This window comes from Engraulis encrasicolus, chromosome 10 (assembly GCF_034702125.1).
Source record: "Engraulis encrasicolus isolate BLACKSEA-1 chromosome 10, IST_EnEncr_1.0, whole genome shotgun sequence".
Lineage (NCBI taxonomy): Eukaryota > Metazoa > Chordata > Actinopteri > Clupeiformes > Engraulidae > Engraulis > Engraulis encrasicolus.
This window is the reverse complement of record NC_085866.1, coordinates 12,783,505-12,807,682: the sequence shown is the minus strand read 5'-3', so window position 1 is coordinate 12,807,682 and position 24,178 is coordinate 12,783,505. Positions and strand designations below refer to the sequence as shown.

Sequence of the window (24,178 nt, the reverse complement as noted above, 5' to 3'; positions counted from 1 at the left end):
GTGTCAACAGACAATGCAGAAATTAACAGCATATTTAAGAACTTCTATGAAAATCTATATAAATCAGAAGTGCCTGTTAATAAGGATAGATATGCCAATTTCTTCTCAAATTTAGAAATCCCTGTTGTGTCCCAAGCTCAAGTAGACATGATGGATGAGCCTATAGATGAGGAAGAGGTTAGAGCTGCCATTATGTCGATGAAATCTGGAAAGTCACCAGGCCTTGATGGTTTCACGGCTGAATACTACAAGATAAATATTGACGTGTTGGCCCCCATTCTAACAATGGTTTTCTCAGAAGCACTGGAAGAGGGTTTGCTCCCTCCCTCCTTTAATGACGCCTTAATAACCGTGTTACTTAAGAAAGACAAGGACCCATATGAACCAGGTAGCTATAGGCCTATTAGCTTGGAGAACGTAGACTGTAAGATTCTTTCTAAGATATTGGCAACAAGACTGGAGAAAGTCTTGCCAACAGTCATTAACTCTGACCAGGTTGGTTTTGTCAAGGGTCGATCCTCTGCAGATAACCTCAGGCGCCTTTTACATCTTATTTGGATAAATCGTGACGAACACGTTCCTGTTGGTGTGTTTTCTTTGGATTCGATGAAAGCATTTGATAGGGTCGAGTTTGGATACTTGATTCACACACTGGAGACCTTTGGTTTTGGTGAGGGGTTTATTAAATGGGTAAGAGTCCTGTATTCAGCACCGCGAGCAGCTGTTCTAACTAATGGCATCATGTCCCCCTTCTTTCAGTTAGGAAGAGGCACAAGACAGGGGGACCCTTTGTCCCCACTGTTATTTACTCTATTTCTGGAACCTTTGGCAATTTGCTATTAGAGCGGATCCAGATGTTAAAGGGGTGTTGGCAGGGGGTCAAATGCATAAGATGTTTCTATATGCGGATGACATTTTATTGCTGTTGTCAGAGCCGGCCTCCTCCATTTCGAGGGTTAATGGAATATTATAGAGAATTTCTCAGGTATCTCAGGCTATAAGATCAACTGGCAGAAATCTGAAGTATGCCCGTTTCCAGTAGCTGCTCACAGGCAGATATTGGGACATTTCCTTTCACTTGGATACAGTCAGGGATGAAATATCTGGGTATAAGGTTAACCACAGATTTCCAAACACTGGTACAAATCAATATGAATCCAGTTCTTCAGAATATATTAAGACCCACTTTGATAAGTGGAAAGTAATAAAGTTATCTTTGTTGGGGCAAAATAAATACAGTTAAAATGATGGTCTCCTCAAAGGTTAACTATGTCTCCATGATGATCCCTTTGACCATTCCTAATGCACTGATAAGGCAATACAATGATATTGTTAAAGAGTATTTGTGGGAGGGTAAGAAGCCGAGAATTAGTTTGAATAAACTATTTACTACCAGGGGAATGGGTGGAATGGCTTTGCCAAATATAGAGTTGTATAATATCTCTTTTGAAATGTTTAAAATGGGTGAGCATTGGACACAGAATGACTCGAAATTAGGATGGGTGGAAAATTGAGAGGTCACTGACATCTCCACTTAAATACACAGATGTTATATCTCAAAAACTACCAGATGCCAAAATAGATAATCCTATATTTCAACATTCTAGGAATGTCTGGATCAAAGTTCACAAACTACTTGGATTGTGTCCTTACAAACAGCCTTACTCTTCTATATGGGAAAATCCTGTAATTAAAATAGGAAAGAAACAGGTTGTATTGGAAGACATGGTATGATAAGGGCATTTGCACTATTGCAGATCTTTTTGAAGAGGATGGTGTGTTTCATTTCATTTCAAGGGCTTAAAGATAAATATAATATGAACGATAAAGGTGATTTTTGGAAATATCTTCAGTTGCGTAGCTGTGTATTATCTATGGGCTTTGATATAGGTGAAGATGAAAATGTTCTCCAGGGTTTCTTTAAGCTTCCAAGGTTTTTGCAGTCATCCTCTGTTTTTTATAACACAACTGCTAATGCACTGTATGGCAAAACTGAAAATCTGAAGTGAATATGGCAAAAGGACTTAGGCCTTGATTTGCAACAAGATGTGTGGGATGATATTGTGCAAAATATGGGCTGGGCAGTGAGAGACATCAAGACAAGATGTATACATTATAAAATAATTCATAAATACTGGAGTTGGTCTAATCAACAGTGATGAGTGCTGGAAATGTAAGAACTCTGTGGGTACCTTTCTACATCTCATGTGAGACTGCCCTCTTGTCTCACCTTTCTGGACTCAAGTACTTGGGACAATGGAAGAGCTGCTGGAGCAGCCACTGCCAAGCTCACCTCACCTGTGCCTACTTGGAGATCGGACTCTAACACCTGAACTTACAAAGGTCCAGTTTGGACTAGCGCTTGCCGGCTTCCTTACTGCTGCCAAAGTTATCTTAAGGAAATGGAAGAGCACAAGTGCACCTTGTTACAAGGACTGGATGGAGCACATGACAAGTACAGCCTCCTACGAGCTAATCTTGCCCAAAGTGAGAGACAAAATGTCAAAGTTTTCTGCCATGTGGGACAGTTTTTTGAACTATGTTAAGAATTGAGAGTAATTTGAAATAAGAGGTAATACTATGTGAGCTATTGGAATGTATACATGTTGTGTGCCAGGGGAAGGGGGAGAAAGGGGATAATGCTGTGTGGGGGTTTGATTGTTTTGTTAAGGTTGTGTTTACATGGTACTTGTGTACACGTGGTTAAGGGTACTTGTGTATGAGTATGTGTACTGGATGGTACACCATAATTGTATTTGTTTAACCATGTGTTTTTTATTTTTGAATTTGGAAAATAAAAAACGTTGATTACAAAAAAATCAATGATGCATGATGCCACAACTATTGCAGATAATCTAACATCAGTAATTAAAATGTTGCACCAGGAGCTAAAGGGTTGGAAATTTGAAACTGCAATGCTGTAATCACACCTACAACAAGACAGAAATAAAAGGCAACAAAACCAAAGCAGTGTACACAGCTTTTCAGACAGAGATATAAAGGCTTACAATTCACCTTGAAACTGATGACGACGACAAAAACTGCAACCCACAAACATCAGCAACATTGATCATAGCATAGCGCTTGTTCTCCTGCACTTGAACTGTAAGTTTAAATCACATTTACACAAGTTTGTGTTGCCGTTATTTGGAACTAAATCAAATTTGGCACACTGATCTCCGGCTTCTTCTATCTGGGTCTTCCCGTGGAGTAAATCATATTTAAGACCCTGATAGCTCTCAACACCCCTGCATCTGACACTTTCTGCCAAGTAAATCCAATTTAGCACGTCTATCTCCTGCCCTGTGTGTGTGTGTGTGTGTGTGTGTGTGTGTGTGTGTGTGTGTGTGTGTGTGTGTGTGTGTGTGTGTGTGTGTGTGTGTGTGTGTGTGTGTGTGTGTATTTAGGTGAGTGTGTATTTAGGTGAGTGTGTATCTGTGTGTGTGTGTGTGTGTGTGTGTGTGTGTGTGTGTGTGTGTGTGTGTGTGTGTGTGTGTGTGTGTGTGTGTGTGTGTGTGTGTGTGTGTGTGTGTGTGTGTGTGTGTGTGTGTGTATTTAGGTGAGTGTGTATCTGTGTGTGTGTGTGTATTTAGGTGAGTGTGTATCTGTGTGTGTGTGTGTATTTAGGTGAGTGTGTGTGTGTGTGTGTATTTAGGTGAGTGTGTGTGTGTGTGTGTGTGTGTGTGTGTGTGTGTGTGTGTGTGTGTGTGTGAGAAAGTGTATTTAAGTGAGTGAGTATCTGTGTGTGTGTGTGAGTGTGAGAAAGTGTATTTAAGTGAGTGAGTATCTGTGTGTGTGTGTGTGTGTGTGTGTGTGTGTGTGTGCGTGCGTGCGCACGGCTGTACCTTGACTGTGAGGATGAGAGTCTGATTGACCCCGAAGCTCTCGTGGGAGTTGACCTGGAGGGAGCTGCTGCCGGTGAGGGAGCCGGAGGACAGCTGGCCCTTGGCATCCACCTGCACCAGAGACGCCTTGTCTGGACAGTCCAGCACCTGGTACGACATACTTCCCACTCCATCCCTAAAACATACAGTACAGTACACACACATGTACACAAACATGACTTTCAGAACGTTTACATGGCCCTCCAGTAGAAGAACCTTCATTCCTGCAATGTCCACAACTTCACACATGCACAATTCAAAACATTTTAATGTTCGTCATTATCTAAAATCATACACGGTGATCAATTTCACTGATAAGGAAATAATTATCTCTGCCAAGGACTGTGTGTGTGTGTGTGTGTGTGTGTGTGTGTGTGTGTGTGTGTGTGTGTGTGTGTGTGTGTGTGTGTGTGTGTGTGTGTGTGTGTGTGGTAGGGACAGTGATCCCAAACCATAAGGAACCTATTAAAGGCTCAATATTATCACTTACATAAACTAATGGCCAACATAAGCTGAAATCCAATACCACGGATCAGCTGGCTGTATCAATGTAATGCAAATGGATCATTTCACTAATTAAATACCAAGTATTAATGACCAAAAGTTACGCTCTTTACTTTACAATATGCTATAGGTCAATTTAGATGGTGGCTTTATTCCAGAGTGACTTGTAGGGAAATTAGGGCTATCAAAAAACTTAAACTTAAATGTTGTGCAATACTCTACACACTTCATATTCACTTTCATATATGACTAAATTATTATATTTGTGTCTATTCCTCTGTTATTTGTGTCTTGAAATGTCCATGTGGGCATTTGTGTATTTATGTAAGCTACTGGATACCTGAATTTCCCCCTGGGGATCAATAAAGTTACTCTACTCTACTCTACTCTACTCTACTCTACTCTACTCTACTCTACTCTACTCTATTTTTGGCTGTTGCAGTGCACACTCCCTTTCCTGTGCAATATACTGTATGTATTTGGTTATTTTTCATAAACACCGCCGTCTCTCACCTGTTGGTCTGCAGCTTGATGTTTGAGTTGGGAGACATCAGGATCTCCTCCACCTGCACGGCTGGGTGCACCATCTGCAGAGCATCATACACCTGCGTACAGTACACCACACAGACAGAACCGTGGCTCAATATTGACTTGCAGGGGTTAAATGGGGCCAGGGCTGTGCAGGGTTGAGCCCCAGCACATGATGATACAGCACATGTAAACCCGTTTAGCATTATGATTGATATCAATATCTGCAAACCTTTTTTCACACTTTTCAGACATGATAAATGGTTATACTCCCCAACCTCAGACCAGCGCAACCACCTCCCACACCACCCCCACTGAAAATCTCAATTTAACACCCGTTGACCTTGACATAATATCTTTTATTGTAATAACTATATAACAGTCTGTAAAATCTATTTTATTGCTAAGTTGTATGTGGACATCTGGGTCTCATGACTTCCTTCATATAAAACACATTAATAAACATAAAGCAAACAGTGTGGCGCCGCCGACTGATTTGCTTTCTGATTGCACGTCTGCCTCGGACAGATGGCGACAGTAATGAACAGAAATGGAATCCTGAGAGTGATTCCTGTGTGGGTATTGGCTGGTTCCCCTATCCAATTAGGGTCCATCTTCTTTTCAGGCAGGCAGCACATTGATTGTGCACACACGCACACACACAAACCTGGATCTGCAGCTCGTCGGAGAGCTCTTTGGCGTTGCCCACAAACTGGCCCGCAGCAGGGTTGGTGGCTCGGACGACCACCTTGAGCCCTGTGCGGCCCTTGGTGCGACCCAGGATGCTCATGGCAAAGTTGTGCTCGGCAGCCAGCTGTACAGATGCCTGGGGGAGAGAGAGAGACAGGGTAGGGGTCAGGGAAGCTGACAGGGGGGGACAAAAGGGTCACTTGTCCCGTGCACAGGGAGAGAGGGGTCCCAGAATTGGATCCTCATTACATTGTATGTATTGGGTTTGGGGCCCTTTTAGATGTCTTTGTCCTGGACCTGGGCCCAGCCAAAGCTGTCAGCGGCCCTGGTAGGGGTTACCGACCATGACTGCTTTGGAGAGTGTGCGTGCGTACTCAAGGAACCATAGTAGTAATATTATCACTTCCATGAACTAATGGCTTTATAAAGTTGAATCATATGTCCCCAAGGGTGTGGCTATGGACATGGATCATTTCACTAATTAACTACCTAGTATAAAATACTAAGAGCCAACGTGTGTGTGTGTGTGTGTGTGTGTGTGTGTGTGTGTGTGTGTGTGTGTGTGTGTGTGTGTGTGTGTGTGTGTGTGTGTGTGTGTGTGTGTGTGTGTGTGTGTGTGTGTGTGTGTGTGTGTGTGTGTGTGTGTGTGTGTGTGTGTGCGCGCGCGTGTGCACGTATGTGTTACCTATTCATTGGTCAATACAGACACTACTCCAAAATCTAACGTGTGTGTGTGTGTGTGTGAGTGTGTGAGTGTGTGAGTGTGTGAGTGTGTGAGTGAGTGAGTGAGTGAGTGAGTGAGTGAGTGAGTGAGTGAGTGAGTGAGTGAGTGAGTGAGTGAGTGAGAGAGAGAGAGAGAGAGAGAGAGATTTTCAGCGCATATGCATAACAAAGAGAGAGAAAGAGAGTATGCATGGAAGAGGGAATACAGAGAGAGTGGTGGAGATTATAGCTAACAAGTGGGAAGTGAAGGTAACTTGGTGCATCTACCGAAGCAGCAAGTGGTGTGTGCGCGTGCGTGCGTGCACGCGTATGCATGCACTGTGCCACAGCTGGAGGTAGAAAAGACGACCATCTCTTTGAGAGGATTAAAAACAACGCCGTAGTTGAGAGCGGGAAGGGAGATAATGACTACTCACAGACACCAATTTCTGAGCACGAGACACCAGGGTGTAGTCACACGTGGACACATTCACACCGGGCCGCCAAGCCAGACGATGGATGCCTGGTTATACTGCAATTATTATTTTGAAACCTTGCTAAAACGCACAGCCAAATGTCCAACACAAACAGAGGATCTAGGCAGCCGTGCCATGTGCAGACACTAATTATCTAGATATGTATCAGCTATCATAAAATGACAAATTGCAAGATGACTGAATATCTGAGAGGATTAGATGACTGCTGGAGCGAACAGAGAACGCAGGAAGAGAGAGAAAGAGAGAGAGAAAGAAAGAAAGAAAGAAAGAAAGAAAGAAAGAAAGAAAGAAAGAAAGAAAGAAAGAAAGAATAGAAGAAAGAAAGAAAGACAGCCAGGAGGACATGTGTGCGCATAAGTGTGAAAGAGTGAGTGAGACTGAGCAGGAGAGAAGGAGTATGTGAATGAGCGAGAGAGAGAGAGAGAGAGAGAGAGAGAGAGAGAGAGAGAGAGAGAGAGAGAGAGAGAGAGAGAGAGAGAGAGAGAGAGAGTGTGTGAGTGTCTGCAAGACAGTTAGCTCCATCTGTCGAAGCTGTCTGATCGACTTGGCGATTCATCTCGCGGTGACCTCTCCTTCGCTGCAATTACAGTAGAGAATGCCGTGCAGGTGGGGGGGGGGGGGACAGAGATACAGGCCACTGGCACGTCTTGTGCGCACTCACGTGGAAGAGCAGATAATTAAAAGCCAAACCAGCTGTGAATAATAGAACTAAACATATCGGAGAGGAGCCAGGGGGGGTGGGGGGTCGAGTATTGATTCCTGCCTCAGCAGCCAAGATTCTTGTTTTTATTATTTCTTTTATTTTCTTTTTAAACTTTTTCGCCACTCCATCAGATTCGCTTCTCGGGTTCTAAACAAGGGGGGAAAAATGGCTAAAATCAGACAAGGGCCTTATTTTAATTAGCAACCAAACAGTAAAAACGAATGCTTCCTAGCAGAACATATTCAATTTGCCATCGAAATAGCTCAAACCAAATAGAGTGTGAAAAATGTCAATGCAATGTGCTGTGGATTTGAAAAAAAAAATGTTGACCTGATGGCAATTGAGCCCTTTTTATGCTAATCATACAAGCCTAATCAGAGGCCAGATTCCATCAGGGTTGGCAACTTACTGGCAAAGCACAGTGCTGGTCAAGGTCAGAGGTTTGACCTACAAGAAATGCCTGATGGCACACTGCACTATTTCACCTGACCATATTCAGGCAACATGAATGCACAATGTGGGCAAGCCCCAGGTTCAATTGGAGCCTGGTTCATTTCCCAACTCTACCTCCACCTTTCCTCTCCCGATCATCTCTGGTCTTCTCCTCATCCCTATCCTGGCCTAGGTCATTACAAGGGTCAAGTCTTAAAGTAGAAACAGAGCTGTCGAAAGAGAGGAAATGCACCTCTGCACTACTGAGAGGCTCTGTGGTTGTTGTAGGCATGTCGACTGTCAAAATGTAAACAGGTAACCTCAAAAGGTGAAAATGTGTCTTACTTGGCTAGCTGTCTGGGAAGAAGACAAGAAACAGCGGTGGGGGATAGTGAGAGAAGTCTGTGTGTGTGTGTGTGTGTGTGTGTGTGTGTGTGTGTGTGTGTGTGTGTGTGTGTGTGTGTGTGTGTGTGTGTGTGTGTGTGTGTGTGTGTGTGTGTGTGTGTGTGTGTGTGTGTGTGTACACGCAAGGGCTGAATCTGTATCCGAGAGAGGAAGAGAGAGGGAGGGGGGATGTGTCAGAAAGAAAACAGAGAAAGTATGAGTGTGTGTGTTATGAGTGTGTGTGTTATGCGCGTGTGTGAGCGAGCGTGCGTGCGTGCCTGCGTCCATGTTGTGTGAAGCCCTGCCATCGTGCGTGCGTGTCCTACCTCGGAGTGTCGCGTCTGCACTTCCAGGATGTCCCTCTTGGACACGGACCAGTGGAAGGTCAGGCTGGGCACGGCGTTCCCGAAGGAGAAGGGGGTCTGGCTGCTTGTAAGGCCCATCACATGCACCGGCATCTGGAGCACACACACACACACACACACACACACACACACACACACACACACACACACACACACACACACACACACACACACACACACACACACACACACACACACACACACACACACACACACACACACACACACACACACACACACACACCAGCATTTCAGGCCCCAGGGACCACAGCACACAGCACAGTGCAGCATAGCAGGCAGAAGAGGAGTTTACTCAAAACCCTGCACCCTATCACCACCACTACCCTCTGCACACCACGCTCCTCCACCACTACCCTCTGCACACCACTCTCCTCCACCACCCTCTGCACACCACTCTCCTCCACCACCCTCCACCACCACCCTCCTCCACCACCCTCCTCCTCCACCACCACCCTCCACCACCACCACCACCCTCCTCCACCACCACCCTCACTACCCTCTGCACACAACCCTCCACTACCACCACCCTCTGCACACCACCATCCTCCACCACTACCCTCCTCCACCACCACCACCCAATCACCACTACCCTCTGCACACAACCCTCCATTACCACCACCCTCTGCACACCACCCTCCACTACCACTACCACCCTCCACTACCACTACCACCCTCCACTACCACCACCCTCTGCACAACACCCTCCACTACCACTACCCTCCATGCACACTTTCCTCCTGTACTCCTTTCTGTGAGAGATGTGTTTTGTGTTTTGAACTTCAGATACCTTTTGCATATACCATGAAGTGACCTTACAGAAAAAACAACAAGAACTAAGAACATGAAGTATCACCACCCTCCACTACCACTACCCTCCATGCACATTTTCCTCCTGCACTCCTGCAAGAGATGTGTTTTGTGTTTTGAACTTCAGATACCTTTCACATATACCATGAAATGACCTTACAAAGAAAACAAGCACAGACAACATGGACTATGCCAAGAAATACATTGACCCAAGAATACGTTCTACAGACATCATCCTAGAGTAATGAACAAGAAAATAAAAACCTTTGGGGGAAAAGGACTTAAAAGCATTAAAAGACAACACTATTTCCTTTATCTGACCAATATCCTCCCCTAGACCTGCCGGACAAGATTACCTAAAGTCCCCTCCCCCATTCCCTTGCTGTACTGCTGGGTTATGTGACATGTGTATTGATGTGGTGCCTGTCCTGAGGTCCACTCTGTCATCCAATTTAGCAGATTGGGTTAATCAGAGTGGGAAACCCATTTGAGGCTACATCAGGGAGAGAGGGAGAGAGAGAGGGAGAGAGAGAGCGAGAGAGCGAGAGAGCAAGAGACAGACAGAGAGAGAGACAGAGATAGATAGAGAGATAGATAGAGAGATAGATAGAGAGATAGATAGAGAGATAGAGAGAGAGAGAGAGAGAGAGAGAGAGAGAGAGAGAGAGCGAGAGCGAGAGAGAGCGAGAGCGAGAGAGAGCGAGATAGATCGAGAGAGAGCGAGATAGATCGAGAGAGATCGAGAGAGAGAGAGAGAGAGAGAGAGAGAGAGAGAGAGAGAGATAGATAGATAGATAGATAGATAGATAGATAGATAGATAGATAGATAGATAGAGAGAGAGAGAGCGAGAGATAGACAGACAGAGACGTACCAGGCTTCCCGTCTTCATCCTGGTGATGGGGGCTCGGATGCGGATGCCTGCCAGCTGCACCACCTCCACCTCCACCTGGTCCTGTTGGCAAACAAGAGGCAAGACGGGGAAACACAAGACAGATTTATTTACATAGCGCTTTTCTTAATACACGGCATTCCAGGAGGGAGGAGGAGCGGGATGATTGAGCACCATTTGGTCTGTGAGAACTCACAGAAACAGTCACGCCTGTATTTGCCAAGTCTGGAGGTGGGGTGGGGTTCACACATTATCACACAAAATATATCACTTCTTGAATAATGGCATTGTTTGAAAAGGCTGAGATAATATGGCTCCTTTTAGAGCAAGAAATGATAAACGGGTTGCGTTGTTACCTTTCTAGCCATTTATTTCTGGTTTAGCACCTTGAGTGACTGAGCTTGCTATCCAGCTTTACTCCTTGGCAGTGGCCTAATAGAGGTGTGGTGAAATTCCAAGGGCCATGGCAGAATGGACAAAAATTGTGAATGACATATACTCGATGGAGAGAATTACTTTTTTTCATAGAATGCAAGGAGGGAGGTTTGGGAAGCTTTGGGTGGGATGGGATGTTTAATGTGTGATGTATGTCTGATATGTTCTGGGTTTTTTTGTTTTTCTTTTTTTTGTGGTGTTTTTTTCAGTTTGTTCCTTGATGTCCATTTAAAAAAAAAAAAAGAATTAAAAAAAGAAAGAAAGTAATTTCATGGGCAGGTTACCTGCGAGACAACAAGAAGCTTGCCGGTCTCGGCGTCCACTGCTTGGACCAGGCCCGTCACCGTCACGTTGCCCACGGCGACGCCCTTGACGTGACCCAGGCTGTTGACGGAGGCCGTGTCCTCATTGGGCAGCGAGAAGATGATGTTGGACTGGGGCTGGGGGCCGCCTTCTGATGTTATCTAGCAGTAATAAGGAAAGGCATCATCACGTCATCACAAATCAACATACTGGGGAATCATGTAAAAGATGCATCCTTAAAGTCTTGTTTTATTTATTTAATATACATTTCTCAAACACAAAAGTTGGTAGTTTAAGACGAATACCTAGGGAAAGCAATGCAAAAGACAGTTAGAAAATTAGATTAGTCTAGAGCACATTCCTTTACAAAAAAAGTACAACACTATCCAGATGAAGGGTTAATTGAAATCCACTTACAACAGTATAATACAGATAAGTATTGCTTCCACCAGTACACATATTGAGATAAGCCCTAAACTCGATTGTGTTGCACAGCCACACTGGGGTCTCTATTACATTAGCATAATACATTCATGCCCAGTGACACTGAGAAAAAAACAGCACATTATGTGCCCAGGTGATGACAAATGATCCGCATAACATGGCGTGCCAATGCGCCTCTGTTCACTCATTGGCTAAACAGCTCTTTGGGGTCAGGGGGGAGTAGAGAGCGCAGCAGAGCCAGGCAGCGGCAAGGCTGATTACCTGCATCATCGCGCCGATGATCAGAGTCATTTTCCGGGGAATGAGACGGAATGGCGGAAAGACCTAATACAGTGGAAGAGAAAGCGTGTCAGTGGAGGAGCCCAACCGTGTCATAGGTTAAAAAAAACACACACACTTGGAAGGATCTATAAAGAGATATGGGCCCTGTGAATTTCTTATATTTGTATTTCAGAGGGTACACCCAGACTACAGATGCATCTGTAAATAGATCTAGCAGTGGACAGAATGCTAAAATGTCTCCCCTTGGGGCTGATGTGAATTTTCCAAACACCATATTTTCATATTATGCCTGTACCTCAGCAATATCATTGCACATCCTACTCTGTCCAAAATATTTATGGTAATACAATATCCTTGAAGTCTTGCAGATGACAGTGTTTTTGCAATGCCCTCCACTCTGGTAAAAGGAGGTAGGTAGATAAATGCGTCATAGAATGATATGCTTATAAATACAGTCCCAAGAAAAAGTTTGTACACCCTTTGAAATTTCTTACATTTCTGTCAAAATTGGTCATAAAGCATGGTCTGATCTTCTCAGAAATCACAAGAAGGAACAACCAGAGTCTGCTTTAACTAATTCAACCCAAACGTTTACAAGTTTACATATTTTCATTGGCCATAAGATGTAAACATTCACAGGACAGAAAGGCATAAGTAAGTACACCCTTGCATTCAGTAGGTTTTAACCCTAAGTTTGTCGCAATAACCTCAACCAGATGTTTCCTGTAGTTGCAGATCAGATTAACAAAACAATCTGGATGTATCTTGACTCCCTCCTCTTTAGAAAACTGCCCTTCTTCAGCAAGGTTTCTGGGATATCTGGAGTGAATAGCTTTCTTGACTTCATGCCATATCATCTCAAATGTTTTTTGTCAGAGCTTTGACTGGGCTATTCCAGAATGTGTATTTCATTGTTATGAAGCAATTCAAAAGTCAATTGCCTCTAAAATATGGGTTGTTGTCCCATTTCAGCACCCATCCTCTTGTGTGCCTCAACTGTGTGACAGACTACCTCACATTTTTTCTGTAAAATATCTCAATAAACTTCTAAGTTCATTGTTCCACTGATAATAGCAAACTGACAAGGGCCTGAGGCACCAAGGTAGCCGTATATAATGATGCTCCCACCACCATACTCAAAGGTGGAGATGATGTTTTGGTGAAGGTGTGGTTCTCCAGTTCTCCTCCAAACATGATACTATGTGTTCCCCTGAAAAATTCAACTTTGGTTTCAACGTTGGTCTACAGAATATTTAGCAGTAATTTTATTAAGCATATAAATGCTTTTTCGCAAACCTCAAAGGTGCAGCAATATTTTTTTGGACAGAAACCCCATTAATTTTTTAAATTGGCAGAAAGATCCCCATTTTTAGTTATTCTTGGTTACATCTCCACTTCTGAGTATGGTGGCGGGAGCATCATTATATGCGGCTACCTTGCTGCCTCAGGCCTTTGAAAGTTTGCTATTATCAGTGGAGCAATGAACTCAAGTCTATTGTGATATTTTACAGAAAAAACGCGAGGAAGTCTGTCACACAGTTGAAGCACATAAGAGGATGGGTGCTGAAATGTGACAACAACCCATACTTTAGAAGCAAATCGACATTAGAATGGCTTCATAACAATGAAATATACATTCTGGAATAGTCCAGTCAAAGCCCTGACTAAAAACAATTAAGATTATATGGCATGAAGTCAATAAAGCTATGCACTCCAGAAATCCCAGAAACCTTGCTGACGAGAGGCAGTTCTTTAAAGAAGAGGGAGACAAGATACATCCAGATTGTTTTGTTAATCTGATCTGCAACAACAGGACAAGTCTGGTTGAGGATATTGCAACTAACTGAGGGTTAAAACCTATTTAATGCAAGGGTGTACTTACTTATGCCTTGCTGTCCTGTGAATGTTATAGCCTTATGGCCAATACAAATATGATAACATGTAAATGTTTGTGTGGAATTAGTTAAAGCAGACTCTGATTGTTCCTTCTTGAGATTTCCGGGAAGATCAGACCATGTTTTATGATAATTTTTGACTGAAATGTAAGAAATTTCAAAGGGTGTACAAACTTTTTCCTGGGACTGTATGTACAAAAATGTTTACATTTACAAGCCATTACCCGTTGTGGTACGACGGGCCTCTAAAAGTTAATCGATTAATCGAAGAGTCAATTAAGTTGATTGACCATTATGTTGACAGTTAACCAATCAATCTGTGTATCTGTATCTAAACATTTTTATGGCTTTGCATGTATACTGCATATACTGCATTTATTTCTATCCTCGCCCTTCCACATCAGCGAGGGTTTTATGCGGTTGAGTTTTATATGAAGTAGCAGCAGAGCTGAGGCCTGGGCTGAGACTCTGTTGAGGTCTGAGGCCAGAGTCGCTCTGATCCCCTGGACAGGGCTGGACTGGGTGAGAAATAGGGCCCGGGCACTTGTGGCGTAAAAGGGCCCCCTCATAATTAGCGGTGCAGAACTGACTCACCGGTGGGCCCCACACCCTTGTGGGCCCCGCACCCTTGTGGGCCCCGCACCCTTGTGGGCCCCGCACCCTTGTGGGCCCCGCACCCTTGTGGGCCCCGCACCCTTGTGGGCCCCGCACCCTTGTGGGCCCCGCTTTTCAGAAATGTAAAAAAAAAATAATAATAATCTTTTTTTTCCACATTTCTGAAAATAGGGGCCCACAAGGGTGCAGGGCCCACCGGGAAATGCCCGGTATGCCAGATGGCCAGTCCAGCCCTGCCCCTGGATGAAGACCAAGGCAGCACCACTCAGCTGCTCTCAGCAAGACTCTCTCACCTCTATGGGCTGAGGCCCCGAGGCCACTCTCTTCCCTCCTCTATCCAGCACGACGGCAGACACGCTCGTCTGCCCGATAGCCAGCCCTTTGACCAGGAAGATAGCAGTGTCCTTTTCAGAGGACTCGGCCCTGTTGTCAGAGAGACATGATGCAACAGAAATTTATTTAGGTCGCATGCCTTAGAAAAGCTTTAACACGGAGTTTGTAAGTGTAGCATAATCATGATGATTTAAAAAAAATACATTACTGCATTATGCAAAAGAAGACATTAGCTCTTATTGCTGTTATTTATTGCAGGTTCTTTATTGGTGCTGCTGACTTACTGCAAGGTGATGATGGAGGACGCTGCCTTCAGCTTCAAGTTCATGAACTGGAAGAACTTGGCCAGAAAAGGTTTTTTATTGTCATCCAGCACTCGGACGTACGCCCTCACAGACTTCCCAATCTCCACCTACAACACAAAACAGCATCCACATCAATCTCATAAACAGGCAGAGACACAAGCCTTTTACATTGGACACGGGCAGTTTACTTTTATACGCATAAAGACTTGTTTTCATTTGGTATCGGGTCTTGTAATGGCCTACACACCACTCAGGCCGTGACATCTGCATATCTTGCATCTTTGTGCATTTTAGCTGACCCAGTAAAACGGACTAATTGTAATTACCACACAAAACTCCCCATACCGTAACCTTCATGACCACTATGGGGGAATTCAAGGCCAATTGCCCTGTTACTAATTCACTCATAATTAAACTATTTTTTAAAAATCTACAAAAAAGCCAATCAGTCACTTAAAAACAACATCTGTAGATAGAAGACATTTTAATTACACTGGAATTAATTAGGATCTAAATACATAGAAGACACAATTTAACAAACAACACTGTGTACAGCATAAGAACTGGGGGCTTTCTTGCTGACAGAAGAGAGGAGGCATTAATCTTCAAATAAAGTCAGGTCTAAATCTGGTCAGAACATCTCACTAAGCACTAGCTCTGAGGAGAACTGTTAAACCAGGATTCTATAGAATGTTCCAGATAAGAGGCAGTGGAAACCCACTGTCTAATCTTCAACAGAAATGAAGAAAGAAAGCGAGGGAGTGTGTGTGTGTGTGTGTGTTTGTGTTTGGGGGGGGGGGGGGGTGGAAGAGAAAGAGTAGGAGATGGAAGAGAAAAGGGAAAAGTAAGCCCTGTACTGACCTTGTCAACCACTCGAACATAAACCTCCAGGATGTCAGAGATGTGCACGGTGGCGGTGGCTGGGGCTGGGAAGGCCAGGCAGAGATCGTGAACCATGACCTGCAGAACGCCTGGCAGCTTTGGCACCACCTGTAACACAGCCAAATAGTTAATCACATCGTCTGGCTCCAGCACATAAATCCACATACTCCTCTGTGTCTACAACCCAAAATGCATGTCTAACAAAATAACACACCACATGAGTGAATGGACCAATGAAATGATGAATTACCGGTAAGTAGAAAGATGCATAGTGCACATAGTTAAGTGACTGGTTATACACTTGAATACATATGAAGAAAAGGGTCTGAATAGTAACTGCAAGGCACATGAATCTTTTATGCAGTCAGTTACCCACAGGGGCGCCGACAGCTTTGGCTGGGCCCGGGACAAAGACATCTGAAAGGGCCCCAAACCCAAATCAATACAATGTAATGAGGATCCAAATCTGGGCCTCTTCTGTCCCAGGTCCTGGGACAAGTGACCCCTTTGTCCCCTCCCTGTCGGCTTCCCTGGTCATGCTTATGATGTAAATAAAATCGAAAAGTATCGATGTATCGGAAGTATCGGCCGGCGATTTAATCGAATCGCATCGTAGGGCATTCTTAAGTATTGAAAAAACTCTGTATCCATTAGGGGTGTGCAAAATAATCGTTGCATCGCGATACTTACCCTCACGATACAATGCATCGATTCATGACAAGGTATCGTGATACTCATTTTCTCAATATACTGCATGGAGTCATGACAATTGATTATTTGATAACAATAAAATTCGATTTGCCACGGGTTATTTTGTTCAGTAGAGAATAGGTAATATTTCTGTTGTGATGTAAGCTCTCTCCCAGATGATAGAATGCTTAAATAGAATGAACTGACTTAAGAAAGCGACACAGCAACTGACAAATAAGCTGTATTTTACACATTTACTGAAGTAAATATCGCAATGCATCACAGTAGTACATGAATCGCAATGCATCGTGATAGAATCGCATCGTGGCATGTGTATCGTGATGCGCATCGAATCGTGAACCCTTTGCCAATACCCACCCCTAGTATCCATACTGTACGGTATGGTCATGAAGGCTGTGATTTACACCCCTGGTCATGCTGTTGCAGGCGATCACTAATCTGCAACTATGGTGCCGTTTCCACGTAGCTGGATATTTTTATATGTGGATATTTTTTTCTCCTGCTTGTATTGGTTTTGCATTGGTTTTGGCCTTCCGTTTCCACGTAGCAGATATTTAAAAATCCAGGTGCAGGAGAAAAAAATAGTAGGAGAAAAAAATATCCTGTTTAGGGGTCTGAAACGCATTTGTTACAATGGAGGATTTTTTTTATCCACATATTGCGTTTCCACGTAACAGGAGAAAAAAATACCCTGCTAAAAAAATATCCTGCTACGTGGAAACAGCACCTATGTTACACAGCTCTGCGGTCAGGATAATGAGCCAATTTGTGCCACCTGTGTTAAGCGCTCAGTTGGAACCAAAGTTTCTGCAGCAGCACAGCAAGATGGATTACTGGCTGAACAGTACCCTGTACCTTGGCAATGAGGTAACACAGACTTATTTTGCCATGGATAGATACCATTGTAGTAAGTTCAAGCTGTGCCCGTTTGTAAATAGTCTGTGTCAAAGACACAATAATGACTACCATGGTAAATCTGCGGCACTGCTACGAAATGATATTGCTACGCCCACTGACAGAAAGATACTTTTCCATCACATGCGTCACATCAACTTTTTAATACGCATTATTTTAAAGCGACTTTATATTTGATGGAAAAAGAAATAGCTGATTGAAAATTTGGTCTGCTTAACTGCATACAGCTTGGAGTACCATGGGCGTCATTATGTTATGTCATTGGTGAGCTATCTTGCTCTGCTCAGTCTTGGAACTTATAAACAGCAAAAGAATGCTCATGTTTGAGATGACTGGCTCAGTGGCTGTGTGAACGCAATATGTTCTGGAATGGAAATAATGACATTTTGGGAAAAACGCATCCAAACGTCACCGAGCCGCACCATACCCATGTGGATACGGTGACATTTAAACAAGATGGCCCACAATGGCGCGGAGGAACAATGGACATAAACCCACCTCAGCTGTTCCTGGGGCATCTTGGTACTGCACATCGGCCAGATCCGCTGCACTGCCGTTAACAAAGAAGTATCCCGACCCCTCTTGGAGCGTCAGATCCGCCTGCAAGTGCAACATGCGCCACACCCATGAGCGTGACTTACAACAGTTGATATTCCAACGATTCATCTCCTGCAATGCTTACAACATTTGATATTCCAACAATTCATCTCCTGCAATGCTATCACAATGCATTATTAATTTGTGTACTCAAATTTCATGATTTGGCAAAATGGATTATGTAATCTCCTTGTAAATGATGTAATTTCATTTCTGTAGTTTCGAACAGCTCATTTTACTCTGATTTACTGATTTTGGAAGTCCTTAGAACTCTGTAATGGGGTAAATTACCAATATGGCCCACGCATGACCTGGGTTTCAGATGACCTGGGTTTCAGAAACTTAAAAGCGTGCAGGTCACCACATCATGCTATGGGTCACTGCACATCTGTCTACTCCGCAGCCATAATGGCTGGATAACTGGCAGGATCATTTACTGGCAGATTTAAAACCAGTCAGATCCCAGTGTAGGATGGGAACTGCCCCACTGCTACAGCCAGGGCCGGAGCTATAGGGAGGGCAAGCAGGGCATTTGTATTGATGATGGGGGGGGGGTGTGCTATTGTGACCTTGGCAGGCCGTATGGGGGGCCCTTTAAGTGTTTTGCCCTGGGACCCTGTGTGCAATTGTTCCGCCACTGGCCACAGCTGACTCGTGTAGTGCAGCAGTGATCAGTGCAGGGCAGGGCTTGACTAGGTGATCACGCATCTGCTGTCAAGCGGTAGATAAGAAAGGTGAGAGGTCACGGAGGTCTGAGCTAGATGAAGGATTGTGGAGGCTCTGGGGGTGCCTGTGTGGGTGGATGCGGACTGGAGGAGAGGAGAGGAGAGGAGAGGAGAGGAGAGGAGAGGAGGGGAGAGGAGGAGGAGAGGAGAGGAGAGGAGAGGAGAGGAGAGGAGAGGAGAGGAGAGGAGAGAGGAGAGGAGAGGAGAGGAGAGGAGAGAGGAGGGGAGAGAGGAGGGGAGAGGATGGGAGAGGAGGGGAGAGCAGGGGAGAGCAGGGGAGAGCAGGGGAGAGCAGGGGAGAGGAGGGGAGAGGAGGGGAGAGGAGGGGAGAGGACAGGAGAGGAGAGGAGAGGAGAGGAGAGGAGAAGGGAGAGGAGGAGAGGGGAGAGGAGAGGAGAGCAGAGGAGGGCAGAGGAGGGAGAGTGAGGGAGGGTGAGGGGCTGTCTGGTCTTGTCTCTGGTCTTACCCGCACGTCAGGGTGGTTATAGATGGTGACGGCGTCAGGGCTGACCCTCACGTCCTCCACCAGCAGCAGATCCAGAGTGGCCGAGACAGGGATCAGGGGGGCGAACTGTGAACATCACAAACAAGGAGGAAGAAACACAAGCCATTTAAGAATGCTATTGCATTAGCAGTTGAAGCCACATTTTAACAGAAAATGTATACAGACACTTCAAAACACTGTAAAAGCAGGTATGCGGGTGTTTAATGAAATATGTTTAAATGTTTATGTATAATAGAATTTACACACAATTTTATTTCTGGCCACCACCTGCTTTCAAGCTGACATCCAGTTCTGTCATATTTTTAGGAAATGGAATACATATTCATCGCACAGGCTCAATAAATGTGCAAAAGGCATCTTAAAAAGCCAAGAAAGTGAAGATGTGGCTTAGGTTGCCAAGGTAACAATGCACAGACATTTCCTGACCACAAAATGGTGTCAAGATGGCAGCAGTGTTCATATCCTGACTGTGATATTAGTCAGCAATGAAGTTCCCCTTGCCCTGTGAGTGAAATGAGGACCATGCTTTTCCCGCTCATGAAGAATGGTGTAACTGTCCATGAGACATGTTGTCATTTAAGTCTTAACATTAATAAGGTTTTAGTTTGAATTCATTATTTTGTGATGTGCTTTAAAGATATTTCATGTATGTTCTGAAAGGAATTATTCCATGCCGTTAAAAAACCTCATTATTCCTATGCAATAACTCATTGGTTGTATGTGAGTGACGTGGAGCGGATGTAATGAGCAGAGAATTATGGGGATTACGCGGGTGAGATACTGAAGACTCGTGTGCACTGTGCATTTCTACGGTGGAAAAGATGGACTAATGTGCACGGCTGTGCATTTCTACGGAAGAAAATATGGACTCTGCACAAGGTTAAGGCGCTAACGTTGTCACAATGTTTATGATGGTTCTTAACTTGGAAAAAATAAATCGTCAACTAAACACCTGTATGAAGCGTGGCCATTCTCTTAACCCGTGCAGCTACAAATGGCTTTTCAAGTAAGATTTTCAAGTAAGATTCATTAAACAAAGCCGCATGACTGCGAATCCACATAACATTTACATATTCAAGTTCAAAGTGCCATGGGCAAAGAATTGCCAATCCTTCCTACCTACACGATCTATCCTACCTACCTATCCATCAATAAAGACCGACTACAGCCTCATTTTACAGCATGTGCTGAATATGCATTTCTCTACCACATCACCACACAATCTGTAGAAACTAGGACTGATAGCACAAACAGCATGCTGTATAGAATAAATACTACATGTAATATTGATACTATAAGAGGTTTTGGCGCCTACAGCAGATAGAATTTACGGACATGCCGTGAATCACTAGATGGCACCCTTTAATGCTCATGTCAGGTAGTATAGTCGCTGTAAAACCTTCCCGCCCAATTTAGGTGTTTGTGTTAATGTGTATATGTTGTTATAGCAACCAGCAGGAAGCTGTGGGCTGATACAGCACTCTGCGGTCAGACACACACGAACAACTTCTCTCTCTCCCCTACCTCTGAACAGGAAGTGGAACCAGCTCATAGCGATGGTGGCAGTGGCACTGCAGCACTGGCCATCTGGCGCCGTGCCCAAAGATTGAGAGGTCTGACAGGCAGCACTAAAGTATGAAAGCTGAAAGCACACCGTACGTACCCCAGGAAGGACGTCAGCCGCGGTGAGATGGGATGGCTGGTAGTCCACGGCCGTCACAGAGATAGATGCGAGACCTGACACGTGGTGCACGAGGACTGACTGCCGACCTAGGAGGATTAAAGGAAGATTTTGGTCAATGAAGAAATTAAAACGTGTTCACTTCAAATAATGACAAGTGAGAAACAAATCTTCATGAACAAGAAAACTACTAGACTGCACTACAGAACTATTATACTGTATTGTATTTCTAGGACAAATTCTGAATATGATTTGCCATTTTGATGCACAATTGAAAATTCAATTGTGGACAATAAAAAGGCTAAGACAAGGTTAAAGAAAGTTTATAATAGCAATATTGGCTCTCAATGACTGATTTGTTGCAGCTACAACACTACACCTTCAACACAATTCATTCAACTTCAACCTTGAACACATTCAACTTAATACATACCGCAGAGTAAATATATAATTCAGAAATATATCAAACCTTTCCCCAACAGTGGCAAATACTTCAGAATCAAAGGATTGACAGAAATATAATTCATTTTCCAGACTTAAATTAACAACGTGTTCCACTGTCAAGGTAGACCCAGTTGCTGAGTGATTAATATTCATCTACTACTGAAGGAGCTGATGGCTGGCCCTGCCGCGGCCAACCGGTAGGGCACTCGCCTACCATGCGGCTGACCCGGGTTTGATTCCTGGCCGGGGTCCTTTGCTGACCCCTCCCCGTCTCTCTCCCAATTCGCTTCCTGTCCACCTCTCACACGGTCCTATCAAATAAAGTCGATAAACACCCAAAAGTACCATGCATCTTCTTCTGTTGGCCGGCTTCCTCCAACAGCTGGAGCTCCATGGGCACGGAGGCTTCCACGCTGGCCAGCGAGACCTTGGAGGACTCCCAGACCAGCTCCAGAGAGCTGAAGTTGTCAAACTTACGGCCCTGCTGATCAAAGGCTACCAGGTCCAGAGTGGGATTGCGGTAATTGGAAACAGGTACCTGAAAAGAAAAAGACAAAAACACCACACAAAAAAAGTGAAGCAGACTTAGAACTTTTTCCTTTTTTTGAACTTCCGTTAGTTTATTCCTAAAGGAATACATGGGATTTAATGATAACGGGGGATGGTGATATTAACTCGGTGCTCCTTGAGCGTATTCTCTTATCACCCTGGGAAGCTGAAGAGAAATGCTGACTCAGGTTCTATAGATTACTGGACTGCAATATCCCAGAGTGCGCAACTCGGCTGCTGCTACTGCTGCTATTGCAGGCCTCTGCTCTGTGGGAAGAGGAGCAAGGGCAAGAGCTGCAATACAACACAGAAATACACACAGCATCCAGCACGCACACACACAGCCTAGGGAGAAAGGGGCATTTACAATAACCCGGCTGAATTACTATTGCTTACCCACGCAATATAGATATCCATATAAAATTGATTCAGGGTCCGGTGACGATGTACAGTATGCTCTGTTTAGGGCTGAAAGAAACGATCATTTACCTAATTTATTACTCTGACGATTATGTTCTCGATTAATCTATTAGATGTGTGGGTCTGTGGCCAGCTAAATGGTGAAATACACAGACTCTGTTCAGCAAGGTTGCGATGGCGCCCTAAATACCTTGTCTTATCAATATCGAAGTGACAATCAGCCCGCTGTAACAGAGGCCCTCTAGCAGAGTGTGGCGTGGAAAGTTAGTAAACCCCCCTCAATACAGTGCGGTAGCATTGGGCTATCGGACCGGCCTTTTAGCTCAGTGGTCTCATACTGTGCCGCCCATTGTCAAACTCTATGCGTTGACGAGGTGGCAGGTTCGCGGCCCCGAGGGGGACAAACTGTGCCGGAACACCTCCGTCACAGTGGTGCCGTTGACCCGGGATGGGAGTGAGGTTTGGGGGGGGAGAGTGTAACAGAGGCAGAAGCCTCCCGAAGCCTCAATACAGTGCGGTAGCATTGAGCTATCGGACTGGCCCTTTAGCTCAGCGGTGCCGTACTGTGCCTCCCATTGGCGAACCCGATGCGTTGACGAGGTGGCAGGTTTGCGGCCCGGAGGGGGACGAACTGTGCAGGAACTCTGCCTCCGTCACATGTGTTCAAAGCCTAGACAGTGTTGTGCATTCCACTGTGTTCATGTCCATGTGCTGCTCTTAGTCTGAATGCACACTACACTACCACACAGGGATGGACTGGGGGAGAAATGGGGCCCGGGAACCTTTGGCTTAAAAGAGGACCCTCAAAATTATCAACACTGTCTCACCGGTGGGCCCCGCACCCTCGTGGGGCCCCTTTTTTCAGAAATGTAAAAAAAAAAAAAAAAAGAGCCCACCAGGAAATGCCCGCTATGCCAGATGGCCAGTCCAGCCCTACCACATGTGCTATGCGTTTCTGCCCAGTCCACTGAAACAATGATGATTTAGAAGTCTTTCTTCCAACTCTATTTGAGATGAAAAATCAATATCCTCACAGGCAGTAAGGGGCTAGCAAAGGTTGCCCAATTATGGTACAAACAGCAGCATGAATGAGGGAAAATGCATAGATGTACTCTGCTGTACATTGTCAACAATGCTCTAAAATAGTGTTTCTCAACGGGGGTGGTACAGCTCCCCAGGGGGCGCTGGGGAGCTCTAGTGGGGCGTTGAGAAGGATAGAGCTAAGAGGGGGTGGTGCTTAGTTGCCATCGGGGGACATTAGTCCATTTAATTTTTTGAAACTAAAGGGCCGTTGTCTGGCTTGTGATGAGGCCAAGTGGGCCCTTGTTCAAAAAAGGTTGAGAACCACTGCTCTAAAATTTAGATTTTAATTTAGTAGTAGGTCAAAGGGCCTGGTAGTTTGGTCTTTTCTACCAGCCAAACTGAAATTATTTCACCAGCATTTGGTCGGTTGACTGGTGTACACCAGCCAACTGGCCAAATGCTGGTGAAACTAGACTGCCTGTGCAGTCGCCTTCGACTGCTTAAGGTATATCCCCGAAACGCTTCCAGTCCCCAATCATTCCTACCACTCCCGTCCACCTTTTCATGAACGTTTATGATAAATACAAAATATAAAATAAATATATTTAATATCTATACATAGATCAATGACGTGCAGAGGCTTAAAACCAAATGACTATTGTGAAAATGAAGGAAAAAATGGGGCAAATGGTAACACTGTTTTAATG

General features: G+C 44.6%; 1 protein-coding gene across 1 annotated transcript in view; it reads right to left on the bottom strand.

Moving 5' to 3' along the window:
• nup210 (nucleoporin 210) overlaps positions 1-24,178 on the bottom strand; it is an 81,610-nt gene that overhangs the window by 30,385 nt on the left and 27,047 nt on the right. Inside the window, exons 17-30 of the mRNA XM_063208044.1 lie at positions 21,825-22,017; positions 21,018-21,124; positions 19,316-19,420; positions 18,026-18,127; positions 15,881-16,009; positions 14,999-15,126; positions 14,675-14,804; positions 11,851-11,913; positions 11,127-11,306; positions 10,390-10,470; positions 8,651-8,782; positions 5,584-5,742; positions 4,902-4,993; positions 3,846-4,020 (exon numbers count right to left, since the gene is read on the bottom strand). Coding sequence (XP_063064114.1) covers positions 3,846-4,020; positions 4,902-4,993; positions 5,584-5,742; positions 8,651-8,782; positions 10,390-10,470; positions 11,127-11,306; positions 11,851-11,913; positions 14,675-14,804; positions 14,999-15,126; positions 15,881-16,009; positions 18,026-18,127; positions 19,316-19,420; positions 21,018-21,124; positions 21,825-22,017 — 1,776 coding nt within the window. The remainder of the gene's footprint in view (positions 1-3,845; positions 4,021-4,901; positions 4,994-5,583; positions 5,743-8,650; positions 8,783-10,389; positions 10,471-11,126; positions 11,307-11,850; positions 11,914-14,674; positions 14,805-14,998; positions 15,127-15,880; positions 16,010-18,025; positions 18,128-19,315; positions 19,421-21,017; positions 21,125-21,824; positions 22,018-24,178) is intronic.